A 20,071-nucleotide genomic window follows, 5' to 3' on the forward strand; every position below is an offset into this window, starting at 1 on the left:
TGCATCAAATTATCTGGGACCTATTACCTTTAAACACAGATTTTGGAGCCCAACCCTATACACTCTTTTGGTTTAAGAATCTCTATTTTTAAAAATAATTCTGATACAGATTACATTTTGTGAATCATTCATTTTGAGAGAGAAAAAAATGAAAATAAAGTCTAACTATAACTTTTAAAATAATAGAATCAGTTTAAGTGATACCCAACTTAGAACAACATTTCAAAGAAATAATGTGCAAAAATCTACATTCAAGTTAAGTTCCTTCTCCCTCTAGCCTTTGATTATTAATCTTTGTTTAATGGTAACTCTACTTTTCCTTAAGTAGAAGTTCCAGATTTTCAATTACTGTGAAGAGTGTTGAAGGTCCCCGATCCCTTGGTTTCTCCCCCAGTTACTGGCAGCCTTTTTATCCTGTAGCCTTTGCTGGAAACCTTGAATACTCTGCCTGGTGATGTCTCATCGCTTGGCCAAGGTTCAGCAAGTCTCTTTGCTAAGAAAGCATGGCTTTAGCAGTCTCATCCTGGTCTCCAAACTGTCTTCTTGTTTCCTGGGTGTGATCATTCTGAGAGTAAAAAGGAAGAAAGAGAGAAAAAAGAAGAAAAAAGAAAACATGGCAATTTGCATGAAATTAAGATTTTTTTTTCCAGTAAGGAGCGAAGCCACACCTTCTCTTCTACAACTGTTTCCTCCAGATGTGGTGGAGGAATTATTTTTGCTTAGATGGATGATTATTCTTCAACTAAATTAGCAACTGCACAAATTCCAGCTGCTTTTATTTCCTTCCACACTACTTTGGCCATTTGAAGTTGTAAAAAAGCAGTCAAACTTCTTTCTTTAATATTTTAATTTGAACAAGCTGAACAAGCTTTAAAGTATTTATTGAGGAGATACTTGACAACATCACACAGACACAGGCATTTGAAAAGCAACATACTAAGCAGATCTGAAAAGCACTCCTTTTTGTATTGCATTCAAGTTATTTTATTTTCACTTTCCAGTGTTTGATAAGGAAATTTGATATTGGTTTGGTTTCATCTCTAACTCCGGCCTACCGGGAATAGAATTTCTCGAAATTATCACATTGTATGATAAAGTTCACTTGAATATTTCATGGGTAGGCGGCAGGGAGGGGTTGAATTGTCATAACGAGATATTACTTGCATAGCATAGCCATTAAGGATTGTGGTTGTGTATCAATTGACAGATGATTTGTTCATTCATTCATTCATTCACCATTTCAACACCTATTAAGAACCTATTTGTATCTCGTTGTGTTTTAGGTTCTAGGACAGAAAGATGCAAACACAGTACCTGAAACTGATTTTTCTAATTTGGTAGAAGATGAGTGCAAGACAATATAGGTGGCATGGATATGTCCAATTCTCTCACACAGATGTCATTCCTGTTGTCCCAGGCAATTCAGAAGGGGAAAAATTCCCAAGGAAAATTTGGGGTTTAGATCCATCTTCATAATATTTCTATGGCCAATTCGAATCAAGTTCTGGAGCTTTTCCTTGGTCCAGGAATGTCAATGGCTGCCCTGCCGTTGACCATCTGTGTCTCTGTGTTACTTTCTTGATGTTTCTGTGCTCTTGGAAGTAAGTCCACTCATTCTCCTTAACTATCTCAACCTCTTTCGTCCCTCAGAGAGCGCATGGCAAGTCTCTTGGAAGTTGTTCCCAAGAGCTGTCATATTGTCTTAATTTCAGGAATGCTGCCAAGGAAAAAAGAGGGTCCAAGGCCATACAGAAGGTTCATGTGAGCCTCAATGGTGAACCCCACATTCTCCTGATTTGATGGCACAAAAGAATTCATGGCTGTATCTACCCAAATGAAAATAGGCAGCCTACTTTCAAATCAGTCTCATTGTATTCAGAAAGTTGAAATCTTTGTGGAGTAAAACAGCTGAGAGGAAGTATTACGTGTCATTTTTATATTCTATAGATCATTTGCTTTGACACCGGGGCCTCCCTCTTCTGTGGTTAATGGTTGAGAGTGTGGGCTTTGGTACTGATTGTCTGTGTGCCATTCTGGTTTCATCTTCTACTCCCTGGGTAAGGGTGGGCAAGTTTCTTTTCCTCTTTGGGCTTATTTCCTTATCAATAGAAGGAGAAAAATTGTGGAGACTGCCCTGCAAGGAATCATGAGCATTAAATGAGTAATTCACTTAGCACACCATAGGTACTCTGTTTGCTTATTGTGAGCAGGGAATGTTCAACTCCCCTTCTCTGGGTTGCAGATTCTGGAGACACATAAGAGGGTCTTGTTAAACTTACGCAGTTTATTGCTTCTGAAACCTTCATCCAATCCATACATTTAATGGGATTTAGAGTCCCAAGAGTAGCACTTATTAACCTCTAAGGCAGCTGTGAAAATAAGCACTGGTCCATGTGCCTGAGGGCAGACAAAATTCAGAAGGGTAAGGGGAACCTAACAGAGATCACAGAGTGAGATAACACCTCATGTTTTATTTGGCTTCATAGAAATCTATGGCCATTGACAGGTGAGTGGCCAGGTGGGAAAGAGGACAGTTGCTGCTTTTGCCATTATAACCTGATCCTTCTGTTCCCAGCCACTTCCCACCTGCAGCACCCCATACAGCAATGTATCATCTAGGGTAAATGTGAACGGGAGCCCATGTATTGCTGAGGGTCTCTGTGGAGGTTTCTGGAGCCCTGAGAACTTTTTCTTAATTATTTAATTTTTAATATTTAATACATTCATGTGGTTTAAATATTAAAATATATAAGTAGGCATGTAATGGAAATTCTTCTCCCTCCTCCTTCCTCCTAGTCCTCACCCTCCCTCCCCATTGGTAAGCCTTATTATTAATTACATATACACCATGTCAAATTTACAGCAATGGTTGCTAGTAAGCAGAAGGGGCTTACTAGCATGTGAAGGGCATGTGGCATGTGAGACACTAAGGGCTCTGAAACCAGAAGGGCCTTGCACTTGGTTTAATGCGTTGCTGTCACCACCTTGAAATTCTTAATAATTTTGAAAACCCATAATTTCATTTTACAATGGGTCCTGCAAATTATAGAGCCTACTTTTCATCTCGCTTTTTTACTTAAATGCATGTCTTAAAGATCTTTTCATTTTTACATATAAAGGGCTTTCTCATAAAAAAAAAAAAATTTACCTAGTAGTCTATCCTTGAGAATTAAAAAAAAAAAAAAGTAAAGCAAATCCAAAACAAACAAACAAACAAAGCTATATCCATGGCTATGTTAGGAATTCCTTTAGGGTTTCCTGTCCTCATTTTCTAGCACTTCGATGCTGCTAGTCTTGGAGGAGAGAAAGACTGAGACAAGCACCACAGGGACTTTCTCTGTCTGAATCCCTCACGCTACCCATGGTTTTGGAAGCCCTTGGAAGCAGCTCCCAGTTCTTTAGCGGCTAACTGGCCACGTCCCTGCTGCCCATGGCTCCACCTTTCCCACCTTTCAGCACGCCCACCCCTTGTACTGAAAGGCTGGGCGAGGGATCATCTGGGCTCCATCAGTCACAGTGACTACCACTGTCTTTGACTCAAATCTGGAGAAAAATACTTTGTGCTGAAAGACACAATGGCCACCAGAGATCCATTTTTAGAACTCTTCTTTCATTCCATCTTCATTCCTACTAATCATCATTTCTGGATAAATCAGTGTTCATGGCTCAACAATTTGGCTGCTTTTGAGACAATAGTGGAGGCCCTCCCTCCTAAGGAGTCCCCTGACTGTTAGAAGGTACCAGAGCAGTGTCAGAAGTCTGTAACTCATTTTGAAGCAGCCAAAAGCTCTGGCTCCATTACAGGTCTGTGTCCCTGAAGCCCTTCTTGGAGTTAAATAGGAAGGCTCCTCACTCAGGAAACAGCCCCCCACATTGGAAGTTGCCCCCTGCTATCGTGATCTGAGAAGTGTCCCTTTGGAGAGGCAGAGCATGAAGTCCACATTCTCTGAGAGGCTGGTGCTGCTGGCTTTGTGCATGAGCACATGCCCTGAGGGACCCCCTCTTGTGGCTGTGGTTTGCATTTGAGTGCATGAGTGCAGGACCTTCACTCTAAATTTAGTTGTACAAGGGTAAGTCACAAGGGTGGGGGCAGCCGTCCTGCTGAGTCTAGTGAGATGGCGGCAGCTGAGGACAAGTGGTTGCCATCAGACCTGGCCGTCCAACAGCTGGATCATGCATGTAGGGCATTTGTGCAGTACAGATACACTCGTGAACGGGGAGCAGAGTTAATGGAGAGGAGACCCACAGTCTCATTATGTTATTGCTTGTGTTCCTTACCAGGCCAGAGAAACCACAAACCACCCAATGGCTTACATTTCCTTGTTTCAATCAATCCATGCCCTTGGCACCTGAAAGGAAGATTAACTAGATGCTAAAAATGCACTTTTGGAGGCCAGTTCTTCTGCCAGGGAAAGCTTCCAGGTACCCCGAGACTTCACTAGGAGAAAACAGGCTACAATTCCAATTAAACACCATATTGAGACTTTGGTCTCAGTACACTCTATTTGTTTAGTTTATTTGAATATTTGATAAGAGAAGTGCTGGGGTGGCAAAAAAATTAATTAAAATAAGAAAGAGTGATCTTAAGAGAGAAAGTGTGTGTGTGGGGGGGAACCTAAGAAGCCATACATAGTTTCTCCTTACACCTGCCTGCAATTAATTAATCGCTAATCTGTTCATTACTTCCAATTTAAGAATCTCTGTCCCCTGGACCAAAAAAAAAAAAGTTTTTATTTTTGAAATGTCTAATTAACATACATTGAAAGACAATCTCTGAAATGGGTTTGGCTAGTGCTATGCACATCGTAATATTGATAGGAGTTGCTGAAGGCAGGTTGAGGCTTTCTGGAATTGGAGAAAGCTCTTCTCATCAAGAGAGGCTTTGAGTCCTGTTTTCTCAGAGCTCACCATGTGCTGTACTTTCTAGGGTACCAGTGGGTAAGGACAAGGCTGAATATTGCAACCATCTCTTTTGCCTCCATGGGGTAGGTGGGAGGTGGGGGAGAGGGGGTTCCCTCCATTGCCATCCTGGGCTTCTGGTTGGAATTTATATATTTACAACAGCCGTATTGGGATATAGCTCACATACTGCCGATTTGACCCTGGATTATATTTTAACCCCATACAATTAACTCGGGAAAATGCTGTACCTCCCTTGAGCTGAGAAAAGACTGAATTCTAACAGAGCCTGCCCTCCACCTAGGGCTGAGACCAAACATCTTGTCCAGCCCACACAGCTGTGTCTCCCCCTGTTTTTCTATTACCTGCTCCCCCTTCTCCACTTTAGCAGCTGAGAATTTTTACCCAAAGTGATTTATGGTCGTGTTGTGTTGGGACGGGTCTGACACTGATTGAATCCCTTATCTCCCTCCTGTGTCCTCCTGGATGACAGCCACCCTCTCAGGTATCAATCAGTGCATCAGCTCTCTATTCCTGGGTGAGCCAGGGCCTGTCAGGGATGCCTTGTGACTGTCATCTTTATCCAGGCTGCCACCTGCCCTGCGTGGCTTAAAGGGTCTTTTTAAGGCACACAGGGGAGAAGTGCACAGAGTGCTCCCAGCCATGGTGGCCACAGCTGGGGCTGATTCCCTGTGCTTTGGATAAATTTGGGGGAATACAGCCTTTAAAAGGCAGCACAGGGGACATTCACTTGTATCAGCTGCACAGCCTCCAAATCCCTGTCAGGAAGTTGATGGGTGTGGTGACAGCCCCACCTGGCAATCCCCCACCGCAGCTCTGCCCGCGTAAATATCAACTCTAGGTCCTTTTGGCAGGTGCTCTTTGTGAAGGAGTGAATGAAGGACATACAACTGAGGTCAGACAGAAAGACTCCAGATGATCGCAGGAATGGAGGGGGCGAGGTGTAGCCCTTGAAGGCTCCTTGGGAGATAACAACACGGGAGCCCGGGAGCCCGGGAGAAAGAAACAGAACTTCTGTCTAAGCCTGGCTTTTGAATTGGCCCCAAATGCAGTGACATTTTCTTTTTTGGCTGCTTTGAAAAAGGAGGAGAGGAGAAAATGTAGACTGTGACATTAAAGATGGATGGGGCTTAGACAAATTGAACAGCTTTGAAGGTTTCCCCAGTGCTGGGAAGGCGGAGGGCAGGCTCCCCTGCGCGCTTCTGGGAGAGGCAGGCTCTCTTCTTAAGCCCAGGGAAAGCTGCATAATGAAATGGCAGCTCTCAGCCCGACCGCCGGCTACAGGGAGGTTTAATATTTAACATCCTCTTGGCTGGGGAGTGCTCTGTGCTCAGTCCCCCCCCACTTCCGGTTGACATTTGCAATGGAAGCTGTCAGGGCCCCTTGGAGGTGAGAGGTTGGGCCCCAAGGCAAGGCCATGTTCTGAGCTTTCTGGTCTTCTTTGGAAAGCATTTGTGGAAAGCCCTTGTCTAGCAGAGACCATATGTCCTGGGCTTGGCTCTGCTTTTTTGCGGGGTGTGTGTGTGTGGGGGGGGGTACTAGGGATTGAACTCAGGGCCACTAGACCATGGAGCCACATCCCCAGCCCTATTTTGTATTTTATTTAGAGGTGGGGGGTCTCACTGAGTTGCTTAGCACCTAGCTTTCGCTGAGGCTGGCTTTGAACTTAGGATCCTCCTGCTTCAGCCTCCATTGGGATTACAGGTATATGTCACCTTGCCCAGAGCAGAGCTGTGCTTTTAACTTTGAAACAGATTCCATTGTCTGGCTCCTCTGCATGTGAATGGCATCCTGAAGGAGCAGAAATCCCATTAAGGAAGAACTATTGACCCATCTGTCTTGTGTTGTCTCTGGACTAATGCGCCATTTGTGGTCCATGATTCTTTAATGGGAGAAGTCATAACTGGAGAAGAGAGATTAGAAAGAGGGATGAGATCAAGGCTGCATGTGACTCTGAATGGCAAGGACTTGAAGGTCACTCAAGCCCATCAGTTACCCCCAAATGGAGACTCTGAGTCTATCATCCCAGAACTGGGGTCCAGAGCCAATCTAAGCTGTGTGTTGAATTCCTCTTTGACATCCCATAGTCTCCAGGCTGGCACCTTCTAAGATCTGTCTACATAAGGAAAGGTTAAAAACCAAAGGAAACCTGGGTGCTGGCGGGGCTGAAGCCCAGGCTCGTTCACAGGAAAACACACAGACCCTGATAGGAAGCAAGATTCATGAAGAACTAAAAAATACCCATCCTGGGCTGGGGATGTGGCTCAAGTGGTAGCGTGCTTGCTTGGCATGCGCGGGGCGCTGGGTTTGATCCTCAGCATCACATAAAAATAAAGATGTTGAGTCCACTGAAAACTAAAAAATAAATATTAAAAAAAAATACCCATCCTGCCTGAATGCCACAGGTAGGTGCCAGTTCACAGAGGTCCTAGCTGCTGCTGGCTGCAAAAAAAAATTCATGTAGCACACAGGTCAGATGGAATTTGAGTGGCTTTTTGATTATTAGTCTAGCTGAATTAACTTCTCCTGCCTTTGGGCTCTGCACCCACCACGCAACAACACAAATTGAAAAAGTGGGGTGGCAGGCAGTGGCAGTGGGGGCCGTGTTGGTGAGGGGACCATGGGGACCTTCCATCTTGTTAATGTAACACTTCCTTGTGTGATGGGAGCTGAGCGCAGCCTGTAATGAATTGCTCCTCTGGTAATCATTCACCAGCTCATGGTGACCCGGGTGTTTTTGCTGTGCTACACATTTCCAGACTTTCACAGTGACTTGTCAGCACCTAGTAAAAATGATTTGGATGCGACCCATCTCTTCGTGTGATGCCCTCCCCAGCTGCCTTTCATCTCGGTTGAAAGAAGGAGTAGGTGGGACCACCTGGAATGGAAACGGTAGACTCCGGAGCTGTGGTGTGATTCCAAGCCCATCTCACAGGCAGATGCCAAGTCTGTGGCACTCACGCTACGCTGAGCCACGCTCTTTGGTCCAAATGGCTCCAGAGTGGCCTCTGCCTTTTGCACCTGTTGTTCCTCGCTGCACGATGATCTCTGCAGGCAGTTTCTTTCTTTGCGAGTGCATGGGTGCAAATGGTGCTAACAATTAGGCATCTGGGCACCCCATGGGTTCTTACCAACTCTGGTGTGAAGATCCATTGATGGCGGGGGACAAGGCTATCGTCTGAGTCACAAGCGTGAGCGTTACCATCTGCAACTGTAATTCCAGCCACGTGGTCAATTGTAAGAAGGGGTTTATAACCAGCTTTTACTGCATTTGTGGATCATGATGATTAAACAACAGATGGGAAACCCAACCAAGATTTCTAATCTCTACCTCTCCGCTGATGGAGGGGGCGAGGTCTGGGGGCATCATTTCGTGGCCTCTCTCGGTGGCAGAGTCTATAATTAGGGCAGGCACTACTCCTCTGATTTTCTGCCACTGTTTTGTACACTCTTTGTTATCAGACCATGGGAACTAATTTTGGGTTTGGAAAATATGGCCCCCTGCATCCAGGGACGGTCCTAGGAAGCCCACGGCTAAGAGAAACTTCTTAGCTAGGCATACCAGGAATAATACAGAACACCCAGTTAAATTTGAATTTCAGATAAACAATGAACACATTTTTAGTTTAAGTATGTTCCAAGTATTACATGAGAATTTTAAACAAGAGGCTTTTCAAAAATAAGCAAGATGCTTTTACATTTTTACATGACATAAAATTTATCATTTTGACCATTTGAAGTATACAATTCAGGAATAGTAGGTACATTCACAATGTACACTCACATTGCCCCTATCCATTTCCAGAACTTTTTCATTATCCCAAGCTCTATACCCTTTAAACAATAATTCCCCATTCTTTCCTCTGCCCAGCCTCTGGTGACCTCTGATCTTCTCTCTGTCTCCATAAATTTACCTTGTCTACATGCCTTTTATAAATTGAGTCATAGGATGCCTGTCCTTTCATGTCTGGCTTAATGGCATAACATTTCAAGTCCATCCATTTATAACATATGTTGGAATGTCATTCTTTTTAAGGCTGAATAATATTCCATTGTATGTATTTTTGTTGATTCATTCATCTGTTCGTGGGCATGTGTCATCGCCTTTTGGCTATGGTGAACAATCTGCTATGAGCGTGGACCCACAGGTATCTGTTTGAGTTCCTGCTTTCAATTATTTTGGGTACATAGATTTGTAAGTGGAATTGTTGACTCGCATGGTAATTCTGTTTAACATTTTGAGGAATTGCCATATTGTTTTCCATCGTGGCTGCATGGGACATTTTGATTTGCTAAATCTGGCAACCCTCCAACTGTTTCAACAGAATTTTAAATTGAATATTTTATTTAACTAATTATCATATTTAAACAGAAATCAATAGTGACCATCTCCATGTTGGAACTCGTGGACATAATTTCTCAGTTCAGACTCTCAGAAAGTTATTTGCACATTTTCTACTATGCTGAAGCACAGGGAGCAATAAGCAAGTGCTAAAACACTCACCTTTGAGTCTGAACACACTGGGCAGCTTGATGACTTTTAGAGGGTGAATTTATACATCATTAATTCATTCAACAAATATTTATGCACGTGCAGTGGTATCAGATGAGAGTTGAGTGTCCCAATGCAAAAGGGAATGAGATGTCCTCCTTACCCCCACTGTTCCTGGGCTTCTACCTTTGCACAAACCAGCTCTTCTGCCTATTGACTGCCCCATGCTCTTCCTGCTTATGCAGCTCACCTAGGATGTTGGCTCCCATGAGAAATGATGCTCAGATTTCTACTTCTTCACACAGCTCTCTGCACTTTGATTGGCAGCTCCTGCCATGATTATTAGATGTGTTTATGTGGTAATTTGATTCGCCTGTGTCTGTCTCTTTCTCTCTTTCTTGACTGTAAACTTCCTGAAGACAGGGACTAGGTCATTTTGTGTTTCATCTGTCATCTCCTAGCTCCTAGAAAAGCACATTACAGGCGTTTAATATAAAACATGTTGATTATATAAATGGATATGGCATCAATCCCTGCCTTAAAATATAGTGGGACATAGACAGGTACGCATGACAATGCCTGTGGAAGTAGACAGTGAAGGGTTCTGGGCAACAGAGCAATTCTGCTGCTGGGAAGCGAGGTTGGGAACCAGTCCCAACCCAATAGAAACCACTCCTGGATGTCAGAGCTGGGGGCTCAAAGTTCATTCTGCACAAATGCCCATTTTACAGATGGGAAAGCTAAGATGTGTCATGCCTTCCCAAGGCCACACAGTTAGAGGCAGAACTGAACCCTGACTTCCTAAGTTCCCAAGAACCTGTCACTGCAGGTTTACCGGCCGTGCAAGAGAGCCTCCTGTCCCTTCGGCATGTTCAAGTTCAAGGGGACTTCAAAACCCTGTAAGCTTTCTTGGAGCTCCCCCAGGCATGGCAAATATCTGACTGGAAAGAGAAACACAAATGCAAGGGGAGGTGAGATGAGGAAACAGGTGAAGGAAGGAGGCCAATCTGGAAAGGCTGCACGCTGGCTCTGGAGCTTCACCCTGTCAGGGCAGGTGGGCAAGGCTGGGCCATGTGGACACCCAGCAGCAGCAGGCCCAGGGAAAGGCTGCACTTCAATTCCCAGTGGAGGCTGTCAGGGGCTTTGGGATGAGATTTATGAGCTGAGCCGGTTCCAAACCACAGCAACCTGGCTCTGAAGCGGTTCCGAGACACCTGGGGAGCTATGGAGGCTGCGGCTTGCACCTTACAAGGAAAACCACACTGTTTCCAGGGGAGGCTGATTCTCCAGGTGGAGGGCAGTTCTCATTGGCTACAGCTTCCAGAGCCTGCTGGATTGGTGAGGGGTTCGGTGAAGTGGGTAGAGCTGAGCACCCCAAATCCTCACAGCTCTAATGCTGGGCCCCGGGACTGAATCTCTCTTAGTGGAGGCTTTCTGTAGAGACTTGGGTGCCTCTGATATGCAAGTGGGCCTGGCAGCCAGAGGTCAGGGCTGGCCTGTGGGGCTCTGCATAGGCTGGGTCCTCTGTGGAGAGGGGCCCATGTTACTCTGATGTCACTTGACATCACAAGTGATGAGAAAGGTGTCAGATGCTCTCTGCCAGTTGGGACACATTTTCTTAGCAAAAGGGTGTCTCTTACAGAGTGCTGGTAACCCTGCAGTGACAGGAACAGCACACACACACACACACACACACACACACACACTTCCTTGCAGAGAAGGGAGAGGAAACAGGTGTCATTCTCTGGATAAGCTGTGAGGCAATTTGGCTCAGGGCTCCCTTGGAGGTCTCTGACTCAGGTCTCCAGAGATAACTTGGAAGGCACATACTTCCGCCAGGAGACTCCTCTCAGCATCGGTGAGAAAACACCAGGAATGACAAGGAGAGTTGGGGAGCTGCTCGGGAGGCTCAGGAGTTCTGAGGTGGGCATTCAGGGCCAAGCTCTGCCTTTGCCTCAGCCTTGGGCGGCCATTGGGCTCTTAAGACCCAGCCCATTTTGTTGCTGATGGGAATGGGTGTGCAAGTAACCATGAGGCCCTTGGGTGGGTGGCAGGGTGGCTCTGGGGACCCCAGGTACATTTTCTTTTCTGGCCACCACACTCCCCCTAACCCCCCACCTCACACCCTGTTTCCTGGGGAAAACCTTGGTCCCAGGAGCTCTATTTGGCTCAGCCTGGGATAGAGCCTGAAGCTTTTGAGAACAGAAATAGTCATCTTTCCACTTCTCCAGGAGCCCCTCCCGCACTCCAACCTCACCGCCAACGTTGAGGGGCAGAAGCGGCCTCAGCGTCCAGATGGGTCCTGTTTCCCTCAAGGATGGGCCTGTTCCAACTGCATTTCACTGGCCTGCCTGCCTCCCCTGAGGGTTGTGTAAACATTTCCAGAAGATACAGATAAGAAGAAGAAGAAGAAGAAGAAGAAGGAGGAGGAGGAGGAGGAGGAGGAGGAGGAGGAGGAGGAGGAGGAGGAGGAGGAGGAGAAAGATTTATGTAAACACTAGATGCCTAGGGACTAGAAGTATTATTAGTTTATTAGACTTTTTAAAATACCCAATAACTCAACTGAAGGAAATAAAAAAATGTGCTTTCATTTTAACTTCTCTTGTTGCTTGGTCAGGAATACCGGAGAACCAGGCATCTCAGGAGCCTGGTGACAACGCAGATCACTAGAGGGGCAAGAAGGGTCCGTGTAGAGGTTTGTCTGTGGTGATGTCACTGGCCCATGAGGAATGGTGGGGTAGGGCTCCCCTTCCATCAATTCAGAAAAGCCCAAGAGTGGGGCAGGTTGGAGAGCACCCCCAACTGCACCCTTCGGTGCCCTGTGGCCTGGTTCTGACCCAACCCCTGGCACTTCTCCCTCATTGATCACGTTCCTGTTGCTCTGTGTTCCCAAGATCCTTTCCATAGCACAATCTTTATACGTTGCGCATTCAATTTGCAAAGCTTTTCCTGGGCATCCTGCTTAGCTCACCCCTCCTTATCCCTTCAGGCTTTAGGTTAGGTATCACCTCCTTTGAGAGGCCTTCTGTGATTGTCCATCCAGAGGAATGATCCTAGACTGATTTCTATTGGAGCTCCCTTTAATTTTCTGATAGAGCTATTATCACACGGACTGGGACCAGAGCTTATTTTACATGTTTGTCCATTTGCTTTCTGTCCTCTTGACTAGAGTGTAAAATCAAAAAATATTCAAAAACTTTTCCTCAAATAAATTATTCAATCAGATTTCCTTTCAGGCGTGAATGATGTGGGACAAGTTCAGCTCTGGCTTACAGCTTCCACAGGGAGGGGATTCCTAGTCAAGTTTTTCCTCCTCCTGGCCTGGGGACTTACTATGCTACCTGGGAGTATACCTGGCCTCCTTTCACTATCACTGGCCAAATTCTGGTTTGTTTTGTACCTACTAATCTTAATCACTCTCTGAGGACAGGATAATTTAAATTTCCCCTAGACCAGTGGTTCTTAAACTTGAAAGTGCATCAGAATTTCCTGGTGGACTGGTAGAAACATAGATCCCTAGGCTCTGCCCCCTGAGCTCCTCATTCATCTTGTGGGATGGAGCACAAGAATATGCATCTCTGACAGGGGCCCAAGGGATGCTCCTGCTGCTGGTCTGAGACCACACTTTAAGAAGCACTGTCATAGATGTTGGAATCTCCAGACATTGACAATTTAGAGTTTGAGTAGGAAGATGGCCTCAAAGATTCTAAAACTGCAAGGCCTGGCAATGTTGAGAGAAGACGTATGTTTGTAGGGATCATAACTTGTGAAGTCTACTAGGTAGCACTTAAAAAGTGGCCCATCTGGCCAGATGGCTTGTTACCCATCCTCATAATGAAATGAAATGAATGAAATATATTCATTTTATAAAAATCCAATCAGCCAATCAACCCACTGACTCCAATGTTGGGAAGCATTGTCTCTTAAGGGATGAGTGTGTGGTCCCCAAATTCATATGAAGCCGTAACTCCCATTGCAGTGGTATCAGGAGGTGAGGCCTTGGGGCAGTATTGGTTTACATGAGGTTGTAAGGGTAGGACCCTCATGGAAGGGGGGTTTAGTACCCTCAAAGGAGGAAGATGGCCAGATTGCTGTCTCTACAGCAAGGCCAAATGCTACCCACAAGTTAGGAAGAGGCCCTCACCAGACCCTGAATCTACTGGTGTCTTGAACTTGGACCTGAAGCCTCCAAAACTGTGAGCAATGAAAGTTTAAGTGACCCAGACTGTGGTTCTCTTATAGCAGCCCAAGCTGATGAAGCCAAGGTGTGTCCCAGGACATGAGGCTTTCAGTGCTAAAACTCAGGAAAGTCTCCAGCATGCTTGGACAATTTGGTCACTCGAATCCCATGTTTCTTTGTTTCCAATAAAGAAAATGCAGAAAAATGTCTCTGGTATAATGTTTATTTAAATAGCAATCTTAAAAAGGCTTTATACAAATCATATAAACACAGTTTGACATTGTTGTTTATTTTTTACATTGAAGAATCACAGTAAAAGCTCTCAAGTTCCCGTGATCTGGCTCAGCCAGCAAATGGTCGAATACCTTTAACTGCAAATCCAGGAAAAGTTAACCTTCTGTATGACAGTTTAACTTTTCCCCTTGTTTCCTTGTCATTCATGCTCATTCCGTGGACCCTCATTCCTGTCAACTCCCCAAACCCACCCAAGAGAGAAAGCAACCCTGTGGCCCTGTTGACCGCCTAGTCCAGGAGAGCTTGGAGGTAATATGTCATTCAGTACAAGGCAGAAAAGACATCAATACTGTGAGTTGGGCTTCCCAAAGGGAACAGTTCAAGGAAACGGGTCAGCTAGCCTACCTGCAGATAAAGAAAACAAACGCACCAAGGTGTCACCTGGCCAAGTTAGAATCGCACCCAGCTGTCTTCCTTCAAGTCTTACAACAGACCAGCCTCCAGCCTTGGTGAGGTATCTACATGTAGCCCTGGGGACCTGCTTCTGTTCAGCACACAGAGCCCAGTTAGGGCCTTAAATCAACCAACGGTGAATATGGATGCAGGACTTTCAGAGAGATGGAGGTTGAGTTGTACATAACTTACAGGTGAATTGCAGGCCTGAGACAGGGCTGGTCTTTGGAAAATCATAATAAAATGGCCCACTGGGCTGGAGAGGGCCAGGACTCTCAGTGAGGGCTTTGAACTTCTCTTCTTCTGTGGGCTGCTTCTGGAAATCACTAGGACTCCCAAGCTTTCTGAACACTGAACTGCATGAGAGGGTGAAGAGGAGGGTGAGCTAATTAAAAACTTTGCTTCTACTCTATGCCCGACTCAGGGGGCACTGAACACTAAGCCCTTGGGGCTTGACAGCTTTTCACCTCTAACTACCACTGTGCCAACGAGTGCCGAGATCAGCAGTTATACTCGGGGGCCCTAGGTCAAAGTCACAACACCACCACTGTGTCCCACATGACCATTCACATACACAGTAGATACAGAGAACTCAAAGGCGCGCAAAGACACACACACGTGAATAAATAGCGGTCCGTATGAACTCTCCCTCTCTGCGTACAAGACACTGTGACATTACCATCTGAACTAGCATTTTCACGAGTTAACATGTAAAGGAACCAGCCAGTCCCATCCACCCTTCCCCTTTCACCTAGGTATGAGACAAATGAAATTGTGAGTGACCATAGCAGCAAAGATGGTCCGTGAATTCAGTTTACCATTGATATGCGATAGGCTGGGAATACTGGTTGAGTTTTAAGCATATTTCCAGCACTCAGGCAATCCTTAGGCATTAGTACAAAACCAAGATTTGGATCTCGATGTGGACAATCTTATCCTTCACACAGTTTCATTCTATCCCTGACGCCTCCCTTTCTAGAGTAGTTGAAGTCATCTAGGGATATGACTACCCCTTGGATAGCAGGGCTCATTCCATAAGTAGGATCAGTGGTGAGTTGTGGGAACAGGGAATGGAGCCATTGGGGTTGGGGAAAGAGGAATGCCTTAACTTGAAAGATATTCATGATTTCTACATAGAGGGAAAATACATTTTTCTTCAATTTTTTTTCAAGGCACTTAATAAAAAAACACAGAAACTGGTGTGTGTGTGTGTGTGTGTGTGTGTGTGTGTGTGCATGTGTACACATGTGTATGAATAAAAATCTCTCTCTGGGGCAGTGTGGTTAGCTGTTGATCCACAGTGCTTGCAGACTGCTCATGCATATCCATGCTCTGACTCCTAGAAGGCTGGTGTGTGACCCAAAAGAGAAATCAATGTTTTCCAGCCTATCAAAGAGACTGAGCCATCAAAGTACCTTCATCAGCACTGCTCAGCTTTGCCATCACATGACCACCGAGGCTGGCATCTCCTTCTCCTTTCTGGCCAGCACTCAGCAGTTATCTCTCACCCGTGGAGAATACAGCCAAAAGCCTGTCTTTTCTTACCTGGTCTCTGAGAATATCCAACAGAGCTATTTCTTGGCACTTAGAGACCTGAAAACGGTGTGCGTATGTGTGTGTACACGTGTGCAATGCACACATATGTGACATGAACATGTTTTAGAAGAACAAGGAGGAGGAAAAAGAAAAGGCAAAACCACCAGCTGAGGCCCCACCAGGAAAGCCTCCCAGCCACCAACTCTGGGTCTCGATTTAGCGAATGGCTCCTATTCACAAAGCACTTTAAGGCTCGTCCGCTTTGCATGTGGAGGTGCGTCTGTGGATTCTGATGTGTGAAGTCTCCTTTCTGGTTTGTTTTAATTCACATATTAAGAAAGAGTTGTTCAAGCTGACCCTAAAATGGCAATTTTCCCCTGGATAAAAAAAGTTAAAGGCAACAACATCCTACTAAATGCTAGGACTGGAAACGGCAGCTTGTAGGGTTGACTGGCAGAACCTACACCACAGCAAATCCCTTAGGTCGCATGACCAGCAGAGGATGGGATAAGCTGGACGGCGCTTTTTGTTGTTGTTGTTGTTGTTTTGTTGAGTTTTATTCTCAAGATGGGAAGGCTGAAAAGACCCCTTGCTTTTCAAGTGCTGATTAGAAAGCAAAAATGGAGAATGACAATCACATTCCTCTTTTCTGTTGGAGAAGTCATTCTGCCTCTTTGAGTTGCTCACAGACCAAAGAAATAAAATATAATAATAATAATAACAAACTCACAAACGAAATAGAACTGTGACCCCCAAAGAGATGAGCTCCTGCCTTTGTCCCAGCAGAGAACACGGTCTGCTCCTGCAATGACTCAGCCCTTGCGGGGCGAGGTGGGTAATGACCCCCTTGGCGGCTGCATCTCTCTCCTTCCCTTGACTCGCCTGTCTGTCCTGTCCATACCTTCGGTATTCTGGATTGGTTTGATCGAGATTATGGCATTCAGTTTCCAAAGGAAAAAAAAATGTAATCTTCACCAGCCCCTCTCTCTGGAATGAAACGTCAGACGTGATTCTGGTGCAATCCGTCACGCCTCCGAGCAGCACTTCTGGTGGTTCATCTTGACCTTGTGCTTGAGGCCATCGTAGAGCTCGAAGTTGTAGTTCTCCAGCGTCGTGCAGCTGCGGGAGCTCAGGCCTGAGTAGGAACAGGTGCAATAGAGCAGGAGCCCCGCGCAGGTGGCCCCCAGGAGCACGCCCAGTGAGCTCATGGCGATGATGGTGATGAGGATGGGATCCAGGGTGTAGAGCCAGCTCTTTTCTTTGTCAGCAGAGGAGGCTCCAGCCCCTGAGGTTGGGGAGGAAGAGTTGCTCCAGTCCACCTCGTATTCATCTGTAATACAGAACAGAAGAAATGGTAGGCACTGCTTAACTCAGGGAGAAGCAACGGAGCCTCCAGCCCTGAGGCTCTTTGGAATACAGTACAGAAGAGCAGGAACTTGGGACCTGCACTGCCTAGGTTCAAAGCCCACTATTGCGGGTCCCAGCTGTGTCATTTTGAGTAAGTTACTTAACCTGCCTTTCCCTCTGTTCTCTCATCTGTAAGATAGGAACATTTATAGGTCACTGGGTGATTATTAGGTGAACTTATTTATCAAATCTTGGTGTCTGGCTCATAGTGACTATCTAAGTATTTGCTATTTAAATAATTTGGCTCACATTAGGTGTACTCAGGTTATTTATTTATTTTTTTGTGCTGTCGAGGATGAAATCCAGGGCCTTCCACATGCTAGGCGAACCACTGCCGCTGAGCTATGCCTGCAGCCCTCAGATTTTCACAGAACCGTCAGGGTGCCTTTGGAGCACACGCATGGCTGTGTGTTCCAGGCTTTTCTCTCTTTGCCTTCTCATCTCTCACTTCCAGCTGCTTCAGTTAAATCCAGTGACAGGCTGGGATTATTTTCGCATGACCAGCTTCCCAATTTAGATCTCCTGGCCATATAAGCAGGAGATTTTTTTTTCCCCAGCAACTAGACCTTTCTTGACATGCATACCTCTCTGTTAAAGGTTAAATTGCCCCCCAACCCCAATTCATGTTGAAGTTCAAACCCCCAGTATTCAGAATGCAATCTTACGTAGAGAGATAGGGTCTTTATAGAGATAATCAAGTTAAAACAAAGCCATTAGGGTGGGCTCTAATCCAATGGCTATTCTCATTATTGAAAGGGAAAACTTAGACATGGACTTGCATGGGAAACACTATGCAAACATGCCAGAGAGAGAGAGAGGCCTGGTACAGACCCTTTCTTTAGCCCCCAGAAAAAAACCCAACCTTGTCTACATCTTGATCTTGGACTTTTAGCCTCCAGGACAGTGAGAACATACATTTCTGTTGTTGAAACAATTTGTGGTATTGTTATGGCCACCCTGCAACACTAATTCTAGAGTGTGTGACCAAGCCATGACCACATCCAGGGCCCATTTCCTTAGGATCTCCTTAGAACTCTGAAAAGGGAAGGGTGATACTGTAATTTTTTGGATGGTGAGGAAACTGAGCTTTATAGAAGGGAGGTGACCAGGTAACTCACTCCAGGCACAGAGTTAAGCAAGCAGTTGAAGTAAGAATAGGAACCAGGCTTTCCGCATCCTCATTCCTTGCTCTTCCCACTCCCTCTCAGTGTTTCTGCTGCTTGATCTACTGCAGGCTCCCTGTGCAGGTCAGTTGTGCACTTTTGTCCATAAAAGGAGCGTTGGCCAGGGTTTTGCAGGGAGAGCCTGCAGCTGGTTCACAAGGTGCTGTTTGGGTTTGTCACTCCAGTTTCTATAACTACACTTGAAGTTTTTGATTAAGGTCAGGTTAAAAGCAGCTGCTCTATAAACGGCTCTTCTGAAATGCATCCATCTCAGTCTGAAGTTGTTCTTTGAGTGGAATCGTGCTGTTGAGTGTTAGGGAGACCAACTCTGGCACTCAGAGAAGCCCAGGGAGACCTGTGCCCTTCTGAGCCAAGAGGGGAAATTATATGTGCGTGTTTGCTCAGCAGCTGTCCAGCTGGGACACTGGCTTAAGCCTCTTGAAGTATGTGCATTTGAAGTTCAGAAATAAAGCTTGGAATAAATATGCAAATAGGAAAGGAGCAGTGTGGAAAAGAAACCTAAATCTTTTTTTTTTTTTTTTTGTGTGTGTGTGTGTGGGGTGGGGTGGGGTGGGTTACCACTGATCTACATCTCCAGATCTTTTTATTTTTTATTTTGAGACAGGGTCTTGCTAAGTTGCTTAGAGTCTTGGTGAGTTGCTGAAGCTGGCCTCAAACTTGTGATCCTCCTGCATCAGCCCCCTGAGTTGCTAGGATTACAAGTGGGTGCCACTGTGTTTGACAGAAACCCAAATCTTCAACATGCAAGAGTTGGAGTCTTGGATAGTGTAAGAAAGGTTTCCCCCAGCTTGGGGAACCAGATACCTCAGCTGGCCTTGGAAAACATTCACACTCATGCTCATTCACTCAGGTTTTTTTCGGGAGGTCACCAGGGGTCAAACAGTGACCACCATAGAGGAGCTCGCCTTTCACTTCTGAAGGATTTATCCAGATTTAAAGTCCATAGCTGGAGAAAGTTGCCAGAAACAGGGGGACCTGTTTCTGATTAAGCAGAGGAGACTCAAACTTTCTAAATCTCTCAATTTGACCTTGACAAAGGAAATTGATGTTTTGTTCATCCTTCTTGGGACTCTTTTCATTTATATTTCTCCAATTCTCTGGGCATCAATTTTGTTGATGTCTTTATAGCCAAACATAAATTTCATGATTATCTGCTACATCCCAGCAATACTCACCATCAATTTCGTCTTCATAGCCCTCTCTCCCGTGTATTTCTGGGATGTCCACTATAATGAAAAGGAAAACAAACAAACCAAGCTATAACAAGAAGTTCTCTCAGGGCAACCAAAAGGCAGAAATGCAACCTTTTTGAGAATGATTGTCCATTATGATGGGCAACAGGAGAGTCACGTCCATTTCTAGATCCTTTAGTATATACAGTACGGGATCATTTCTCCTGCAAATGATCTGTCTTCCAACAACAACCAGAAAAGCAGAAATGATAAGAAAGATCAGGTCTTAAGGACTAAATAAGCCCTGACACTTGTGTCTCTACAATAACTGTGATTCATTACCAGTACAGGTTTGGGTTTTATCTAAGGCACCTTTGGTGGCATCTTATGTGCACCATCAGTCTCCATTAGGATATGTCCACTTAGTGTAGCGAACTGCATCTCATTGTATGCATACATCCAAGTGGACACAAAGCACCGGAGTCTTTCTCCT

The 20,071-nt window shown here is 45.4% G+C and overlaps 1 protein-coding gene across 1 annotated transcript in view; it reads right to left on the bottom strand.

Moving 5' to 3' along the window:
• Window positions 1–13,801: 13,801 nt before the first annotated feature.
• The window catches only part of Nrp2 (neuropilin 2), a 115,489-nt gene continuing 109,219 nt past the window's right edge, over window positions 13,802–20,071 (bottom strand). Inside the window, exons 16-17 of the mRNA XM_027941935.3 lie at window positions 19,582–19,632; window positions 13,802–17,145 (exon numbers count right to left, since the gene is read on the bottom strand). Of these exons, the coding sequence (XP_027797736.2) occupies window positions 16,841–17,145; window positions 19,582–19,632 (356 nt within the window). The 3' untranslated portion in view covers window positions 13,802–16,840. The remainder of the gene's footprint in view (window positions 17,146–19,581; window positions 19,633–20,071) is intronic.

This window comes from Marmota flaviventris, chromosome 11 (assembly GCF_047511675.1).
Source record: "Marmota flaviventris isolate mMarFla1 chromosome 11, mMarFla1.hap1, whole genome shotgun sequence".
In the NCBI taxonomy this organism is placed as follows: domain Eukaryota; kingdom Metazoa; phylum Chordata; class Mammalia; order Rodentia; family Sciuridae; genus Marmota; species Marmota flaviventris.